The 19,937-nt window shown below is 45.9% G+C and overlaps 1 protein-coding gene across 6 annotated transcripts; it reads left to right on the forward strand.

The window, feature by feature from the left end:
* The first annotated feature begins 379 nt into the window (after window positions 1-379).
* LOC6739165 (myb-like protein AA) lies at window positions 380-14,209 on the forward strand. 6 transcript variants are annotated; one of them, XM_016171967.2, is made up of 4 exons: window positions 380-514; window positions 1,807-2,206; window positions 3,351-4,385; window positions 14,024-14,209. In XM_016171967.2, exons 2-3 carry the CDS (start codon window positions 1,899-1,901, stop codon window positions 4,330-4,332), a joined length of 1,290 nt encoding a protein of 429 aa, XP_016033020.1. In that variant the 5' UTR covers window positions 380-514; window positions 1,807-1,898; the 3' UTR covers window positions 4,333-4,385; window positions 14,024-14,209. The 6 variants fall into 6 exon arrangements, with proteins under 6 accessions (XP_016033020.1, XP_039149847.1, XP_016033021.1 ...); XM_039293913.1 differs by having other exon boundaries at window positions 394-990; XM_016171968.2 differs by having other exon boundaries at window positions 394-497.
* Window positions 14,210-19,937: the final 5,728 nt, after the last annotated feature.

Genomic DNA, 19,937 nt, shown 5'->3' on the forward strand with positions numbered 1-19,937 from the left:
TTTTAAGCTTTCCTATAATTTAAATTTTTTATGTAATTTAATTTTAAAAAGCGTTTGGTTTGAGCGGCGGATTTGTCTAATGTATTTATTCCTAAATAGATACCAAGTAAAAATCTGTTCGTTTCATTCCATACACACATACAAATTTGAGTTTATAATTCCATTATTCACACAGCCCTCTAGGGTCCCTCACAATGCCAATTTCTTTTGTTGTGTAGTGTAATAGCATAGGATTGGCAGCCTCCGATTGTTTACATCAGCGTAGGCGGCACTGCAACAACAACAATAGCATCCTCCGCTCTCTTTCTCTCTCCCGTGCTTTGCGCTCTGGAGCGGAGGAGAAAAGAAAAGCGCTATTCGCTCACTTTCTCTCCGGCTCTCTTCGTGCTGCTGCGCCAATTTGCAAGAAAACTAAGTTGGTTTGCTGTGCAGTTGTGACAATCGTCGAGGAGAGCAGCGGCGCACTCTCCACAAGGAAGCTGCCAAGCCAGCGAGAGGTGACAAGTGAAAAGTGGCAAGTGGAAGTACCAAATGGTGACAGGTTCACTGGTAGTAATCGCAAGTTAGCTGCCCGTTTGGCTGCGGATTTTCGTCCAAGTTCGCTATTCGTGTTGGTTTTTGATGGTTTCGTCTCTCTCGGGAGTCCGCATAGGCGGCAGTGTGTGTATACATATACGTGCTTTCACACTGACAACAGGGCCGGGCGCGTGTATGAGTGTGGTTAATTTTGCCGTGTTGCCGAACATCTGTATCTGTATCTGTGGCAGCCAATAGTTGTGGCAAGGCCCTCGAGCCACTCGCAACACAACACATAACAACAGCATCCCCAATAAGTGGCAGCAACTACGCCGCATGGCAAAGCACCAACGGCCGCATTTGTTGTTAATTGAAATAAATTGAAATAAATTCCCCGACTTTGCTGCTCATATTGTTAATAAAGAGTAGCCGGAGCGACGCAACGGCGAATCAGCAGCAGCAGTAAACAAAACTGTGAGCAAAAGTGGTTTTAGTTCCATTCCAGGCGTCAGACGACTTTGAGTACCAGCGACGAACAACCAGAGCATCTAAGGAATTCCGAGCGAACAATGTGAATAATGTTGGTATCACAAGCGATTCGTGGCAGTAACCAAAAAGAGAACATGCGTTTATTTATAGCCCCCAGTGTGTTCCCATTAGTGAGTGTGGTGTGGCGTGCAGTGCATTGCAAATGAGTTCAAACAGCGGCCGAAGAGAAAAAGGAGGCGTCCTACCAATACCAATCCTTGTGTAGAATAGTTCCCTCCGTAATCAGATCTGTCGCAGACTAACAGTAGCAGCTGAAATTCCACGATCGGCGCATGAAATCGTATGTAAATACACTTTCCTGCCGAGTCAGATTCTCAGAACGCCAATGTTTACACTATTCGATTATTGTTTAGCTAACAGCCTCTTATGCGAAAGTGGAATACATACATTAATTGAAGGGGGAGGTGGGGGTTGGGGCTTGTAGGGTCTGCTATAAGCAGATTTCCCCTGCCACGAGCAGGCCCGAAGAAAGATCCGTGTTTGATTTGTCCCCTCTATTGTCTCAGTCTCAGTGGAACCCATACTCCCGAATCAATCAATTGTATTTAACTGTGCGTATGCGATTTCAAAATCAAATACCACCCCTCCTGCTGGGGTCATTGCACCCAAGGTGCGTGGGTGCGTGAGCCAACACCAAGCACCCACCCAAGAAATACGCCGAAAAGTATGCAACGAACATGGCGACCATCGCATAGGCAATTTTAACGATTTTCTCACCTCATTTCTATACTTACTTTGCAGCCCAGCATCCGGCGACACAGGACATGCGCAGTGGCCTTTTTGGTAGTTGCATTTCGGCCAACAGCGACTGAAAGAGCAGAGAGCGGAGGAGCATGGCCTTTTCCCGCCACAACATCGAGAAGCGCCGACTCATCGAGCTCGTGCGACTCAACCCAATCCTCTGGGACTGCCGCCTGCCACACTACAAGCGCTCGGACAAGCGCAAGGCCATCAAATGGAACGAGTTGGGGCGGCTCTTCAACGTTAATGGCGAGCGGGTGCAGCGCACGTTCACTTCGCTCCGCGAGATCTTCCGCCGCGAGCTGAACCACGAAAAGATGCTGGGCACCACGCGCTTCAAGTCCAAGTGGGAGTACTACGATGCCATGGCCTTCCTCAAGGAGGTCATTCGAGAACGCAAGTAAGACGACGTTTGACCTGCCCCAAGATACTAGCTTATGAGATAGATACCGTTTAAGGTTAGAAGAGCTCAGAGTATAGCTAGGTTGCATTTCTCTAATGTCAATTTTGGACATTCCTGTTATTTGGCAAAGTCGTGTTTGTGGTTTTTGGAACATTTCGCGATATTTATTTCTTTTTATTTCTGTACCCGTTACTATTGGAGTACAAGAAAATACATTAAAATAGTTGTTACAGTGTCTTTGGTAAAAGGGTATACTAAATTCGTTGAAAAGTGTTTATCAGGTAAAAGGAAGCGCTTCCGACCATATAAAGTATATATATTCTTGATCAGGATCAATAGCCAAGCCTCGAGCTTAGGAAGTACAAAATCCCACACTTTTTTCTTCGTTTTATTTTTTTTTGTCTTGATGGTATACCAAAACCACTTTGGCTACGCCTCTATCGACAAGCCGATACTACCCGATACTAACTGAGTAACAGATATGTGATAGTCGTGGTTCTCGACTATAGCAATTTCTCGTGTTGCGATTATTATCGCACAAAAAGTTGTTATAGTTACAAGCCTAAACATATTTACTTAAAATGTAAGTAATTTGGTCTGTTCCTAAAATACTCTTTACAGATTCAGATTTAACATTTAGATTTTGATTTTACGCGATTCTTAAGTTGTTATTGTTATTAGTAAGCATGATTAGTGTAAGGGATTAGGAAAATAAATGTCGAGATAGTTGTCAAGATAGTGCGCCGCAAGTCATTTTCCTCATCTAAATTTACATTGATTTTACTGAAATCAAATCAAATAAAAAGAAGTCTAGGAAGCTCATGCTGTACTTTATTTTAAAATAACTATTGACTACCGAATAAGAACGTTGAAGGAGATAAGAATAAAATGTCTAGATAATTCTAGAGGATTGTGTGCAAGTCAAACTCTCATCTATATATAAGCATTTAGGAAGGGTATATATACAATTTATATTACTACTTTCATTTCAAGTGGTCCAGAACTGTCCAACAGGCAAGAGTGAAATGCTTGCCTGCGGATCTGCATCGTAGTAGCTATCTAACCATAACCTTGATAGCAGCTAACCTTGAAGCAAGCACCCGCTTTCCAAAAAAAGCTAATTACACCTTTTTCCTTTTAGATCTCGCGAGCGCATCAAGCACGGCTCTTTGGATCCCGCACCAGTAGCCACAGGCAGCAGCAACAATAACAACAACTGCGTAAGCCGCAATAGCAGCAACAACAACAGCAGCAGTGCGGCACTAGACGAATACCAGTACTTTGCTCCTAGCGACCCCAACAACCCGAACAATCAGCCCCAGCCGCAGCCCGAACCAAAGAGTAGTCTGCCAGTGACTATTCCCAGTCTAAGTCTCAGCCTCAGCCAGTTGCCGGTGGCTCTGCAGCAGCAGGCCCAGCATCTCCAAGCCTTACAGCTGCAACCGGACGTGACGCTGACTTCCCTGCAGAAGCAACCTTTGCCCACTTCCCTTTCCATTGCCACATCCGCGCCCTTAGCACAAACCTCGCCCGCCCAGGTGCTGTCCAGCTCGCGCTCCTGCAGCTCTTCGCCCTCCATCTATATAAAGGACGAGCCGTGTTCTCCGGCAGGCGGTTGCCCGGAAGAAATGATGACCGGAAATGGACCAGAGGCGACAAGGAAGAAGCTGGCCACAATTCGTCCGCAGACCAAACAGCAACTTAAAGCGCGTCTGCAGCTGCCCACGCCCAAAAACTCATCATCGTACGCTACGTCGCCGCCCCATTTGATCATCAATGCCAACAACGAGCTTATTGACACCGACGCCGGGGACCTGGAGGAGGATCTGGACGACTTCGACGAGGACGACGACGTGACCGGACGCTGCTCACCCATCGTCGGCCAGTCGGAGATGATGGGTGCCGACGGCAGACTCTCGGTCGGAAGCATTTATATCGGTGAGGGTGGCGACTGCGGAAGGGGTCTGGGTAGAGCCCACACTCAGGCGCGCCACGTGCCTACCTCCAGGGAACTGCTCTACATGAAATTCGGTGACTTTCTGGCCGCCAGATTGAACACTTTGCATGAGACTGTAGCTAATGAGCTGATGAACAAGATGCTGCTGCTAATTGCAGAGAAGTGAGGAAAGCGGGGACCGATGTCGCCTCTAAAATTATTGCATTTGGAGTGGCGTAGGTAAGTGCAATCAAATATTGAAACGCCAGCTTCCCCTATCAGTTATCAAATAGAAGCAACTAAGTAAGTTTGCCTCGACAAGCTGATGCTTTGCAAATTACTAATGACTACCGAATAAGAACACTTTGATTTCTTTTCTATGATGTGCAATTCATTTTTTGACTGCTCCTACTGCAGTTATAATACAAAGTCGTCCGATTTCGATTATGTTATACCAATATATTGTTAAAAATATGGAGTATACCGAAAAATAAGTAGAATACAGTTGTGTATTTCAAAAGTTCCTTTTGTAGCTAAGTAATATAGCAATCCAATCGGATCCGTTCCAACTGATATACTACTACAATAGAAGGACTTATATCTGCATAAATATCCCCAAAAGTCAGACAGTATATATGTAATATATATGTGATTGTAGATATATATATTCACTTTATTATTTCTTTTGTCCATTTACTGCCGCAACTGCCACGCCGACACTTTTAAAAATTGTTTTGATATTTTTTCAAAAATTGTATTAGTGTTGTAAGGTTTTGATATTTTTTCATATTCTTATAAGTCTGGTAAATTTCAATAGATTTGCCAAAAAAAACCTAAAAACAGCCTACTCCTTAGAGCATTAAAATTAATTTGTTTCCCCAATTTCTATCGATTTTCCTTTTCAAAATTAAAATTTACCTACTATGCCCACTATGTCCTTTTTACTCATTACAATAATTTTGTTTTCACTTTTTGGCGGACTTATCGATTTATTTTGTCGACTATTTAATATTTCTGCCATAGAAAATGTTTCAAACTATTAGAAAAGAAATCATAGTGTCCATTTGTTACCATATATATATATGTATATATTGTTTCTTTTCGGGACACACCTGTTTGTATACTTCGAGGGCTTACTTTCTTGTTTTTAAATTCAAAACTGTATGCCCTTAAATTTCCTAGTTCTTCATATTGACCACCTCTTCATACATATGTATATAACACGTAGTCTTGCCTTCTTGTAATTTCTACTAGTTGAGTAAGGGGTATCTGATTACTTTAATATTTTAAGGTAACAGATTTTATAAAATAAGTATGTTACCGCTTTTAACTTTGTTAAGCCTGTTCCCTCTTGGGAAAAGAGTGTTCTCATTAATTGCAACATGTAGCATGTTGTGTGTTTGGTGCTTGTGCCAGAAATTCTTGAACATCGTGGCTCGCTGTACAAATTTATTGCTCTGACCAATTTATTCAGCAACACACACATACTTAAATTTTGAGTTTAATTTACACAGCAAATACCAGGACCATAAAAAAGTTTTAATTTCCGGACGCTGAAGTGGGCCCCAGACATTCGCACATTCACACAGACACACGGACTGCTGCCCAGAATGGCAGAGAACGACGCAAGTTTGGAGATTTGAGAGCATTTCACGCATAAATAAAATGCCTAGGACGATGGTAAATGGCAATCCCCATCCATCAATTTACCAGAGGCCGAGAAGCGGACACACTGCGCACAATGAGCCAAAAATCAGAATTAAAACAAAAAGGGTCCTGTTTTTTCGCATACAGCTCCTAGCGTTGCCTTTGGACTTGAAATTCGGACTTGGGTACGGCCACATTTACCCGTTCACGAGTCTTGGTTATATACTAGTAGAGTAATTGGGTATACTAGAATCGTTGAATAGTATGTAACAGTTAGAAGGAAGCGTCAGCGACCATATAAAGTACATATATTCTTGATCAGGATCAATAGCCGAGTCGATCTGGTCCTGTCCGTCCCCGTATGAAACTATAAAGAAACTATAAAAGCTAGAGAAGGTTGAGATTCAGCACACAGATTATAGATTCACGCCCACACTTTTAAAAAATGTTTTGATTTTTTTTATTAGTCTTGTAATTTTTTGATATTTTTTCACATTTTTATTGTAATGTTTTGATATTTTTATATTTTTATTAGTCTTGTATTATCCATTTGCAAAAAACTTATCGCCACTCCCATTCTAACGCATTCTAACTGCCACGCCCACCCTTTTTGAAAATGTTTTGATTTTTCTTCATACTTCGATGAGTCTTGTAAATTTCTATGGAATTGGCGAATAACTTTTTCCATGCCCCCCGCCTTACATCTACAAAACGCAGGAAACGGTCACGCCCATACTTTAAACAAATTTTTCAAACGGCCACGCCCTCACTTTTGAACAGTTTAAATTTTTCCGCATTTTATTCCCCAATATCTATCGATATCCCAGAAAAATTATGAGATTTCGCGTTCTCATTTTCACTAGCTGAGTAAAGGGTATCTGATAGTCGGGAAACTACACTGTAGCATTCTCTCATATTTATTATGGGGCAGCGAAACACTCTGGGTGCACATCACAGGCCTTGATTGCTAAACCGAAGTTTTGATGAGCATTGATTTTTACTAAGCATCTCAATAAGCAATGCATTTCTCGTGATTTTCAGAGTAAATGAATAGCCAGCCATTACATGGTTTGGGCCTCTACATTCCCAACTGGGTATTGTAAGGAGAGCGTTGTTGCAAGTTCAGACTGCAGGATCAACGCATCCGCCCTCATCTGTATCTGCATCCGAATCTGTATCTAGTAACTGCAACTGTGTGAATGGTTTAGCACTCGGCACTTCAAAGCGTCGCTGTCATGGGGCCTGTGTATTTACGATTTTCTAGTATTTATGGTGCGACGCCTTTGGTGTGTGCCCTTTGGATGGCATTGCGGCTCCAGACCACTTTTCTCCACCCCCATCCCCCCAGGACTGTACGCGCCACCACCCTTCTGCATTCAAAGCCCGTTCTCCCACTCTTATCTGCGATTTGGCCAAGTCTTTTTACGAGCAAGGGGCTGTGGTTGGGAGCGGCGCAGACATTCGCTGTCACTGTGGGTGGCATGTCCGACCTTTTATGGATAGTTACAGCAAGTTTGTTGGCACTTACAACATTATAAATTTGCCATAAATTATAGTTTTATGGATACAGCTGATGGCACGACGGGCTAAAAAGATACTTTTGATCCGAAATGAGCATTAAACGGGCTGCAGCAGCAGTATCGCCACCAGCTGCCGAAGCTCCCATTTTGGAAGTATTTTTTAGGGGATCGATAAATTGGACAAAACTGGCGTCCCAACCACATGCAACTCTTCCCTGCCATTCCACGCACGTTTATCTTCTCAGCCCTGCGAATTTCGCAGTAAATACCCGTACAATTTCCTTGACTAGATACCAAGGAGCGGCTCCTAAATGGATCTTTGTCTGCGCCCAGGCTGGCAGGCTGAGTCCTGGCATTCAAGTGCCAGCCTGCCAAATTTCCCAAGCACTGTTCTCACTTCCACCGTCCCCTTTGAATTTCCGCTCAAAAATCAATTCTCTGTTGGTTACAATGTCTGAGGAAGCTGATATACGAATTCCATGCTTCCTCCAGCCTCCCAAGCTCCTCCAGCTCCTCCAGCTGCTCCGATCCCATCCACTGAGCCGCCGCCATAGAGTAGCGCGGCGACCACCTCCTAGTCAATGTGGCAAGTTAAAACGGCAGCGCTAAAAAGTATTGCATACCCTGCGGCGCGCGTTCCCCTTTACACATAAAATGCATATGCAAGTTAATGTTTACAATAGTCGTAAAAGTTTAATGGATTTTCCAGCCACTGCGCGGGGCAGGGATGCAAACGGCGGCTTAGGATCGTAACTTTCGAAATCAGTTTTTTTCGAAGGGGCGTGCCACGCAGTGTGAAGTGATGGGCGTAAAAGCCCAAGCGTGTGTGTGTGTGTGTGTGTGTGTGTGTGGAGGGAGGTTGGAGGATACGAGCTCCCCCCTTCGAGCGGAGCCCAAAGTTTGCCACTGTTAGTATAATCAAAATGCATTTATTTGTTTAATATGCAGCCATCTTTCTCCCGCTTTGCGCTTTTCCGAAACATAAAGAGTAAGTTTTGTTTGTTTTATTTTAGGGATTTGCCCTGTTTTCATATTGACTTTAACACCCCTCTCCCCTTCCGCTGACCTGCGGTGTCGGGGATGTGAATTTTCGGGTATACAATGATTTTGGTGTACTAATATTTTGTGGCTGGCAATGGATAAACACTGAGGTGAGCTCGCCACTACTGCTGGTCTTTTCGAGATGCACGTTTCCGATGAAGTGGCAAAACTAATTCATTAAGATGGAAGAGTAAACTGCAATTGACAAATTATGGAATCCGAAACCGAACCAAACAAGGCAAGACTTACATGCATAATATACATGCAATACGTATATGTTGCAAGCCCATCCAACGAATTTCTGCAGTGACTGAATGCATTTCATTCCGGTCGAGTCCCCTCCATCATCTAATGAAATGCATACGCCAATCAACATTATTATATCTTTGAATCATTCGTACGGCCACGCCCACATTGAAAAGGCGACAAAAACGGCACAATCAGGCCAAGCCGCAGAGCCAATAACAATGGCACTAGAAATGGCCGCCGAAACTGCAGTTTCCAGATGCAGTCATCCCGAGGATATGTACAAGTAGCAGAGCAAATCCCACACATGGCACAGAGCAGCGCCGTTCAGGAAGTTCGTAATGGTGATCGAATGTCAGATACCCCATATTTATGCATACCCAATATTTCACTCATTGTTCTCCCAGGTCCATCATCGAATTTACATACATAATTTATTGGCTGGCAACTTCCTCTGTTCGCCAGACGCCCGGACCGGTCCGGAATACCCGTTGGTCCTGGGAAATTGGAATATCCAAGTACTCAGTAGTACTGTGGTAGTACAATGCTGGTACGTAGGGAACGTGGCCAGGAGGATGCCGAGCCGGTGACAATGCCTGCGCCAGAGCACATGTCGATGGCTATTACTATGAGCAGTATCAATATTGACAGCCATTAATATGGCATTTTATGCAATAAGCTGAGACATTGATAGAAGGCTGGAAGTGGGAGGCTCGGGGACAGTCTGGCCTGGCTCCGTCTCCTGCCAGTGCTGTATTTTTAATGAGCACCAGTGCAGGAGGCGCCGTGCCCGAGCTTCCGCTGCTGCCTGGTGCCTGGTGCCTGCTGGCTGCTGGCTGATGACTGCGAACTGCTTTCGTCTGCGATTGGAAATTTGCCAGCCGGCAGCAGGAGAGAGCAGTTAATTTGAGAGGTAGCGGAAGACCAGCGGAAACGTCAAGTCACCCATGACCCGTCTTGGACGCCGATGTCCCGAGGCTCCTTGGTATTAATGGCCGCAGGACATGTCAAAGGAACAGGAACTGACTCCGGCTCGACGTGCGCTGACTGCAATCATAAAACTCTGCAGTGGCGCTCTGTGTGTCACATCTCCGTCTAGTTATTGTCCGGTCCGCGTGCCACCCCGTTTCGGCCCACTTCAGATTCTCCAGGCCGCATTAGATTGCCCAGGACTATCTTGCATATCAATCGGGCATAAAATCGACGCCAGCTGGCGCCAGATTGCACAAAGGACGAAGCCAAAATAATCGCTGGGATTTACCTTTCGCATTTGCCTAGCCAAGCGGCAGCGTAATACTTTAAATTAATAATTTTGATTGCCTCATGGATTTGCAGCGAAGTTTGCCCGCCTCAGTTGCTTAAGTTTTTCTCAAAATATTATCATTAGGGCTTAAACTTGTCTCTTTGACGGCGCTTTGACAATCAAGGGGCTGCGCAGCTCCTACTTTGCTGCGCTGGCTGCAAAGTTTCGAGTGCAAAGCATGTGCTAATAAGCTAATAAATAAGGCAAAAGGTTAAAACTTAGTTGAATGTCCGGAGACTAAGTGGAAATGTGCATACTACAGACCCACAGTTACTAATGAAGCTACACATTTTGCTTCTTTTTTAGCCGTTTCTATATATAACTAACTGCCTAAGGAACAACGGAAAATCTAATTTAAAAAGATCATTTTCGAAAAATGAAATACTATTTCTCAGTGACTGTGGTGGACTGTCCGAAAATATCTTTCTGTTCTTGTTTGGGATAAGGACACCTTCTATTCTGATGGTAATATTTCGACTGTCGAACTTTACATATAAATATTATGAAGTTTATTACTTCTGTATGAAAATATCCACATCTTCAGATCGATAGATATGATTTTACTACATTCGTTATGGGTAGTCCGTACTTTCTTCTTACTCTTACAGAGTAAAATTTCCAGTAACAATCACCCAATCCTGACTGACATTGACTTGGAAGATTGCTTATTCGGAGCTCCGCAATTGTTTACCACTAACTAGTGAGACCAGCGAGGGGAAAATGGACTAATTACATTAGCTGCCAGAACAATTTGTCTCTCTACTTAATCAAAATGTTCAACAATAACGCAGACTTCGGCTGTTTAACTCTTCAGCTCTGAAGCTCGGCAATCTGGCCCACAAATCACCACGAAACATGTTGACAGCACACGGAGCAGGCTGTGCCTACAGGTTTCCACCGCCTCTCAAGGAACGAGCAACAGGGAGCGAAAGGAGAACGATGTGGGAGGGCCACTGGTTCACTGGTTCACTGCTTATGCATTTCCCTAATGAAATGCAAAGAAAACGAGCTACGGCCCAACAATATTTCAGCCTGTGCCGAGCGCTCGAGCTAGGCTATCCTTTCTGCGATAGGCAATGCAAATTTGAGAAGAGCTCTTGTCGGAAATACTTGTTTTTGCCGTGGTGAGTGGTAATTAAATATTAGTTTTCTCCTGCAGCTATTTGCTTTGATTAATAGCTAACAGAAAAGAATTGAGCGGCTTAGTAGACTGGTCTAATACCCGTTACTCGTAGAGTAAAAGGGTATGCTAGATTCGTTGAAAAGTATAAAAGTATATACCATATAAAGTATACATATATATTCTTGGTTTGGAACAATAGCCGAGTCGATCTGGCCATGTCCGTCTGTCCGTACGTATGAACGTCGAGATCTCAGGAACTATAGAAGTTGTCATGCCAATTTCTATCGGTATAGCAATATATCTTTGGCCACGCCCCTCCCGACGCCTAAAAATGCCCAAAACGGGGCATTTTTAGGCGTCGTCAAAAAAAGTGCGGCCGTACTTTTGAATTATTTTTAAATTTGTTCTCAGTTTATTGACCAATATCTATCGATATCCCAGAAAAATGATGAAATTTCCCGTGTGCATTTCCCCTACAAAAATCAGTATCAGTATCTTTAGCTAACCAAATCTAATTTTGATTAGAAGAGATAAAAAGAGCTTTCCGCGAGGGAAATATTTGAGCCGTAACTGAAGACTTCACTTGGGAGCGTTTCCTCCAGCTGGCCACGTTCCCTGATCATGGGTCAGGGTGCCGCTAAAGCCTCAAATCGGTGGTGTTGTTATTTTCCCACGCTGGGGTGGCAGCCGCAGATTCACTTTGTATATTCACACGTCTCCTGGTCAGCATGAGAAATTTATTATTTTCCAGAGCAAGTCTCAGGGCGGCAAACCGGAAGTTCAGCCAGAAGGCGCTGTTGCCAACGGTCAGTGGGACACATTACCACATCATTACGATACCGCCGGGAACAACTTGACCTCCAAAAGGACCAACAGCTGCAGTTCCGGGTTAGGAAATTCTGAACAAAAAGCTATCGGAATACGAATGCATGAGGACAAGACAAACAAACAAAATGGCACCATAGCAGTGGACACTGGGGTCGCTTGAAGGATTTGAGATGCACCAGAGCGTCATTAGGTGCATCTGTGAGAGCCAAGGCGGCAATTTAATGTCCAGCCAGGGATTAGCGCTGACACACGTCGACGGACTCGCAAAGGACCCCAAAATGGACATACCAATTATCCAAAAATACCAACAAACAAAAAGAATCCAGGGGGCTGAGGATGTGGCCGCTGCTGTTGCTGGCCAAAATGGATTGCGCTTTTGCGGTTGTGTTAAGTTGATTTCCGGCACGTCTGCTCCACGCCCTGACCCCATGCCCCTCCTTGCATTTTCACATAACTCTGCCCAAGATGTCCAACACCAATTATGCGTTCAGCTCCACTGCAGTCCCCTCCCGTTCCTGCCGACGTTGTATTCATAAACAGACGCTCCCTGCTGTCAATGCTGTAGCCACCCCCACCCGCTTCACTTATCATCCCCATCGCCTCCATTGTCATGACGGTGATCATCACTTTCAGTCTCCTGGCAGAAGGTGTGGGTCACGCCCCCTGCCTGGATGGCCCAAACACCAGCAAAATGCCCTTCCCCCTGAGGTGTGATGTAAATTATACGCTTTTGCGTTTAGCCTCCAACCTCGAAGTCTGGTCCAGCCCCAGTGGATCCCCTTCTCCAGCTCTGCAGTTTGATGTTTTGCGGTTGTGTCCACGTAGTCCTCGCCCCAGAAATGAGCAGCCTAGTGAAGTGGCCTCCCAGGTGCTTAGCTTTATTATTTAAAGTACGCTTTAAGCCTGGAGCTTGGCCATTATGCCTCTGACATGTTATGGTCCTGCGCTTTGCGGTTTCCAGCCAATTAATGAGACTTTGCAACGAGAGCATCGAACGATGGACAAGGTTGGGAAGACAAATGGCTTTTCATTGACAACAAGGGCCCTTCAAAGGATGGACGAGCTGAATTTTCGTGCTGGCTGGGCTGCGAAAAATCCTAGTTAGGATCTTCCTACTTAGCCTGTATTTGCTTTAAATATCTAAGGCCAATGGGAAGGTACTTTTCGATGGTTGTTTTATACTTTCAAAGAGCAAAATCCAAATATTTTTCCAACTAAAAAACCTTTCACACACGCTAAAGTCACACCTTTAATTTTCATTAGCTGCAGTTTCTAACTCCTCAAAGCGCTGGCAACCCAACCCGATCGTTTCTCACCGCAAAGTGGTTGTTGCTGGTGCGGCTGGGGAAGCCACTTTGTCATTTGTTATGTTATTGGCTTCGACATTTTGCAAATAGCTTATTTAGCAATGCGTAAAATCCACACTGTCCTTTACCAGCCCAGCAACTACGGGTCTCTTTTGGCCGGGGCCACATACACGTCAAGGAGCAGGATGTTCTGCTCCGTGCTCCTTTGCTTCCGTCCCCCTGGCTCCGCTTGTCCATAGACATTTTTTGCCATCCTGCATTGTTGTAGACTCAAAGTTAACAACGTGTCAAGCGGTTAGGACCCCACTTCGCACCACTTCATTAGACGTTTGGCCTTATCTTCGCCGGGTGGGATGAGCGGGGTCACCAGGTGGCTGATGCCGAAACAGGTGCGTTTCAATGTCTCCCATTCCGCTGCCCCCGGGAGTTTGAAAACCCCCAATTGAATGCAATTCGCCATTTGCACCTACCCTTAATCTTGCCAGTTTCCATGCTCATTCTTTTTCTACTCTCGTCCGTTCCCAGAATAATATTTGCTTTTCATTCTGTGTCATTTCCTCCTAGTCCTCGTTTTTATACGGCGCCTAATTGCCTGCTACATTCTGCAGCATTTTTGACAGAGGAACGGAGCTATCCGAGTGTGGTGGTCATAAACTTTTACTGCTAATATTTTCTGAGGCTTTTTAATTAGGCGAAATGGTCGTAAAAATTGATTTATTGCCCATAATGGGAATTGTTAATTGGGGTCTTTGCGATGGGTAAGGGGCTATATAGCACGGAGTAACTTTGTGAGCCATTCAACTCATATCTGAACTACCTAACTAATGTCCGGTTTAATACATAACGTTTTTGTCTCTTTGCAGCTCCCATCACCAAGGCGACATAGTGTTGGATAGTGTATTAAGGTGCACAAATCAAGTGTGTACCATGTGCCATTTAAGCATCTCTCCAAGGCGTATGATAGTCTATGGTTAAAATCAATGGATAAGTCTTTAAATCAAACAAGTTCAAAAAATGCGACCAATAAAATTGTATCATTCCGAACTCAAGTCTTACAATTACTCATTTAATTTAATTCCTACCATTCTGGGCTCTCAGCACCGAGTAGGCTGGCAGTCCGCCAGCTTTTATGGTTTTAAGTGAGTGGAAGGTCGGGAAGGTTCGACTCACCTGGCCACTAAACGGTTGAACTTTATGCAAATTAAGGAGCTCCCTAGAGTCTTCAACCAAAAAGCGATTAAACGTCATTAGCATTATAGTACCATTCTACTTTCGCGCTTTGACCGGCTTTCCCTGGAAGACACCTCTCTGTTCGTCCTCTGATCCGTGCCCGCTGACCGTGCTCTGGCCTGGACTTCAGCCCCGTCTGTCTGCTGAAGTGTCTGGATGGATGGGTGGCTATTCGTCTTGATGGCGAAAACAACAGCAACATGGCGAAATGATTGCAGTTTCGTTTTAATTGTAATTAAAGCGATTATTACGGCGGTGTGCTGCCTCTTTCTTGCTTTTATGCTCCGGCTCCCAATTTTCCTTCGCCGTCTTCGGCTTTCTTTCGGCTTAATCTCAGGTTCCTGGGACCGTCAGCTTATTTTCAATCTTTAAACCCCGCCAACTTTTTCCATTTGCCCGCGCGACTTTTGCTATCGGGCCTAAGGGCTTTTGGTGCAACTGGGGCGAGCTAAAAACTGTTACGTGTTGCATAGAAAAGTTTTCCCCATTTGTTTTGCGGATGTACCTCGTCGGAAAGGTCGTTCTGTGGCTGATGAGCAACTTGCCCCCATAGTTTCTACATGCACCATGTACTCAGCGCACTGAGGACGGCCAATTGCCAACATATCTTCCATTCGATTCGAATTGATTCGGCATCTCGGATGTTACGTGAGACTAATAATTTGCTATCTTTGAATGTCAGGAGAAGGTAACTTCATTTTGCGCAGAAGTCGGCATACTTAAAACGGCATTTTTAGTGTGCACTTAAGGCTTCGGCTTGGATCCATTTGGAAGTCCGGACTGCAGGACTGCAGCAACCAAACAGCCCTTGGTTGGTCTAATTTGTATAACGATATTTCCCAGCAGAGTTAAGTAGCAAAACTCACTCCGCATAATTACGGAATAGTGTCGGGGTGGGAAAGGCTGTTGAAAAAGTGTAATTAGTGGTGTAAAATTAGTGTTATCCCGAGGAGAAGACGCAAAGCGGCAGGAACAGATCGGAGGGCAGAGCAGCTCGTAAGTGAAATGAAACACACACCGTGCTGATAGTTTTTAAATGCGAGCTCGTATCTGCGGATGTATGAATGCCACGCGCAGATGCCCCGCCACCTGCAAAAAATACTTCATCAGTAGCACAGAACCACCAACCACCCGCTCCATGTGGAAACCTGCCACCCACAGCAAAGGTCGATGGCTCGCTACAGTAGCGGGGCAGATGGGGATCCATTGAGCCTTCGGAACTAACATACACACATATACATATGTGTGAAGCTGCCGCTTTCTTTTACCATTTCACTAATTTATTTCGTGCTAATCCACTGCGAATGGGTGGGCCCCCACCCACCATCCCCCGTCCACTGCCACAAGCTGTGGCAACGTCATAACGCCACCTTCAATGGGTTTTTGGGTCAACAGCGGCGTCTACACTTCGTGTAAATGTGAGCGGCTTTTTATGAACTTTTAAAATTCCAATTAGTGCTGATTGTTGCGTGTACAGTCTTTAAGAGCTCGTCCTTTAATATCCCTGCGTTCCAATTGGTTCGAAGCAGCCAAATCAAAGGGAAGGACAAGGGGCGGCCCAGCTCGCGAGTCGAGTATTATTTAAATAAATAATTGATGCACTTGACTGCACCCGGTGAACGAGCTGGATCCCCGGCTGGTGGATCTGGCGGTCGTTCTTGCTCTACCCGGGGAACCACCAAATCCAGGGGTATAATAGACTTCGAATGCAAGAGAGCCGTCAGAAGGGAGATAAAACTGAATTAAACTAAATTTAAATGATCCAGTAGCTTAGGTCCGCTGCCTTCATTTATTTTTAATTTTTATACAATTTGAAAATGATTTTTTTTAAATTTAGATTTGCAATGCAAACAAAACAAAATACCGCCGTGGAGAAATTCGTTGTTATTGGCATTCAAGGAGTGGTCTCATCATGCCCTAGAATATTTCCGGAGTGGTATATTGTTTTTTGGGTATCCTTTGTGCATCCTTCCTGTTTTTAGCCTCGCTTTTGATATTATTTCTGTTGTTGCATGTGTCAACGCCCATGTCCAACGCATAAGTTTCGTCTGGGGAAGCCTTTTGACGGCACTGGCATTTTTACGACTCCAGCGTGCTGCACATACACTTACAGCCGCCCGCCAGCCGGAACCCAGTCCGGGCTCCAGCGGCCATTCCCCGCTTTTCGAGCTCGGCATCCAGGCTCCGCGTATCCCGATATCCTCTCGACGTGAGCTATCGGATGACTCTCGGTGCAGGCGTGCCTGTGGCTCCTCCAACGTTTCGCCCAACATATGAATGCCTGTTAAATATTTATGAGTATTGAAACGTTGCCTCGATGCATATTATAACAAATGAAACGTCAATTTCATGCGGAAAATGCAAACAGAACTGACGTTCCAAGGATGGCTGCTGTAGGCCTGTCCCACCAGCCGGAAAAGGAGCTGGACCTGGACGTGGGCTGCCCGGAACTCCTTCCAGTTGGGCCATTGGCCCACTGCTGGCACGTGACATGGCCATGACCGAAGGGCAAGTGGGTGTCCATCTCGTTCGGATCCGGCGACTGCTTTTTGCGGCGTCGTTCGGCTTCTACACAATTTCATTATGGAAGTTCATGCACGGCCCCGAGGACTGCAGCACATTCAATTTGGAAATTCAAGTAAAACATACATTTCATGGGCCTTTGGAGTAGATAATGGGACAGGACGGACGTTGCTCCACGATGAGCGCTATTCCTGAGCCGAGAGTTCTGCTGAAATAATATTATTTGCTGGGGATTCAGCCTCAATCAAGCGAAGCCCATTAGGAAAAAATCCCAAGAACCGCAGAGGAACTGAAAAGCAAAACTGTTGCAGTGGCAAAGTATAGACCACGCCCAAAAGCAGTCGACTAATTTGCGAGGGGCAATAAAAATTGTTTATTGAAACGAAAAAAGTGTTCGCCAGAAAAAACTGGAAGTTCGCTCCCCGCGCCCCCCGCGCATCCATTTATTTGTGCAGCTGCAGCAGTCTAAATTTAATTAAAAATGCGAGCATCTATCTGCCCGCCTTTCACCAGCTGCAGAGTAGCTGGGCACAGTGCATCCAACTGTCAAGGCAGAGCAGGCGCAATAATTTCCCTGTTAGATGCCAAAAGCGTGCAAAATGTTTTCCAACTATCAGACAATAGGTTGTGGACAATGGAGGCACGAAGGGCAGCTGGGGCGGGAAGTTGGCCCTTCGGCGGCGGCAACTTTGCTCAAAGGACAAAGGAGGCATGCCGCGCTGCTAGGTGTTCTCTGCCTTGCGAGAGAGGTGAAATCAACAGTTTATAAATAATCATTTTCCTCGCCTCTTCACAGGTCCCTCCTTGCGACGGCAAGGAATGAGCCAATACATGGAGCCCACTCCCCCAGCCTAGGAGGTAGGGATGAGGATGAGGTGGGGCGCCAAGGCCACATTTTGCTCGCCCTCAAAAATAACAATAAGCAGAGCAGCAGAACAACAACCAAGTGAGCAAAGGAGGAAGTCGGGGAGGTGCTTGAGAAATGCCACCGGCAGTTGATGAAGTGCCGACAGCCAGCCGTTGCCAGACAATAAAGTTGGCGCATCCTCACACGACTTACCCACCCACCACCCACCCAGCAACCAGGTGTCTACCTTTTTGGGGATGGTCACACCTGTCTCTTTGGGATCCTAACCGTTTGTCTGCCCACTTTTTATTGTTTTAATTGTGCGTCAGCTTTGTCCCGCCCCCAACGCCTCTTAATCGGGAAATTTACGACACAAATTCAACCGTTGTTCCTGTTTTTGTTTAGCTCCCTAGGTCTCTGGGTTCCTCAATCTAAGGGGCAGTTAATTCAATTAGGCATATTTATCAGGCGGAGTCTCCTGAGAGTTTGTGTTACGATCTGATTTCGCCACGTTATGGATGACAGTCCATTAATATGAGGACTCATCAGTTGATGTGGGTCATCCATAGTGCCTAGCGGATTCACTTGCTAACCCGACGACCAGGAGACCGAAAGGTCTAGGGAACTAGCCAAAACTATAGGCTAATCTAAAAAATTTGGTTAAATTGTAAGTCATTATTGCTGTTATTTTACATGTTATGTTCGTTATATTATATTAAAAAAAACATGTACCTTACCCTTAAATTAACTCATCAATACACTGGCACAGTAATCCCTGCCTAACGAAGACGAGGACTGCAAAAAACAAACGGAGCACCGAGGGCACAGTTCCCATGAAGGTGAAAAAAGTCGCGTTTTGTTTGCAGCCGCAGCACGGGCAAAGGCTGTGTGCCACTGCCATGGACCAGCCATTGTCAACAGGATGCGGCAAATATGCCACTTTTACGGCACGCTTCCGTATCCGGTTCCCGCCAGCGGAGGTGGCTCCTTGCTAGCAGCGCTGCATCCATTGTGATTCGGCTGGGTATTGGGGCAGGTAGCAGGCAGGAGGCAACATGCGGCAGGCAGCAGGGCGGATATAGTTGGTAAATTACGATGGCAGCCTGCGCAAGTGCTCCATGCAAAATCGCAAAACGCAAAGCGCAAAAACGCAAGTGCCGTCGCCCAGGCTGCACTCGGGCCACTTGGGCCAACCAGCCAAGTTGGAAAATGAACTGCGAGCGAGCAAACAAGGCGGCGCGAATGCCCTTTGCAGCGCGATTCACTGCCAATTTCCAGCTCGCAGCTCGCAGCTCGCCTGGTCTGAGTGGAGCTGCTGGTGGAGCTGCATCGATAAGTTTCGAAATTTGGCTTGGAAATCTCAAGGAGCCACCTGGCATCGCAAATGGCCCGATAAGGCTGAAAAGCCCCATCGTGCAGAGTGTGCGACGGGAGTGCCCTGGGACGTCGTCTTCAGTGGGGCAACTGGTATCGATAGCAACAGTTGCAGTTGGGGCAGGACGGCGGGCGGGAGCGGGCACGTTGCTTGCAGCTGATGGTGCGGCATTCTTAAGTTTTACGTGTAGCACGTGCACCAAACGGAGGCAGTCAAGGATGCCGGAATGCAAAGATGCCTAGCTAGGCAGCTGAATCTGAGACTGAAACTGCGACGTGCGTTGTTTTCCTCTTTTCCCATGACTTTCAACAGCGCGTAAAACTAAAGGAAAGCTGTCAGTCCGTAAAATCGGAGATGGTGTGGCAGATGGTTAGTCGTCCAGGTGGCGGGGTACTTTAAGATGCGGCGTCCAAGAGGGCTGTGTTGATGCAGCGGCGCTCACATCTGCGATTGATTGCGATGGTGGGCCAATACGGCACTTTTGGTGGCAGAGTGCAGGATATGCATGCTCCACTCCGGGAGAGGAGCAGTCAAATCACAGGCACATTATGATCGCCCACGATCCGATGCCTTCGTAACATGCCGCCGTAACATCTTCCCGTCACCACTCACTTATGCACGTAATATCCTGCCGCTGGGCACGTTTCGGGGACTCAATTCCAGCACTTAAACCCCGAGTAGTTGCAGGTCAAGTGCCCAGGACATTACAAAGCGATTGACCGGAAGAGGACACGGCACGCACGCAACACACTTGCGGCGGCCTGAGATGGCAAAGTTTGTCGATGAGCAGCAGGCTTCAAGT

The sequence above is a fragment of the Drosophila simulans genome, chromosome 3L (assembly GCF_016746395.2).
Source record: "Drosophila simulans strain w501 chromosome 3L, Prin_Dsim_3.1, whole genome shotgun sequence".
Classification (NCBI taxonomy): Eukaryota; Metazoa; Arthropoda; class Insecta; order Diptera; family Drosophilidae; genus Drosophila; species Drosophila simulans.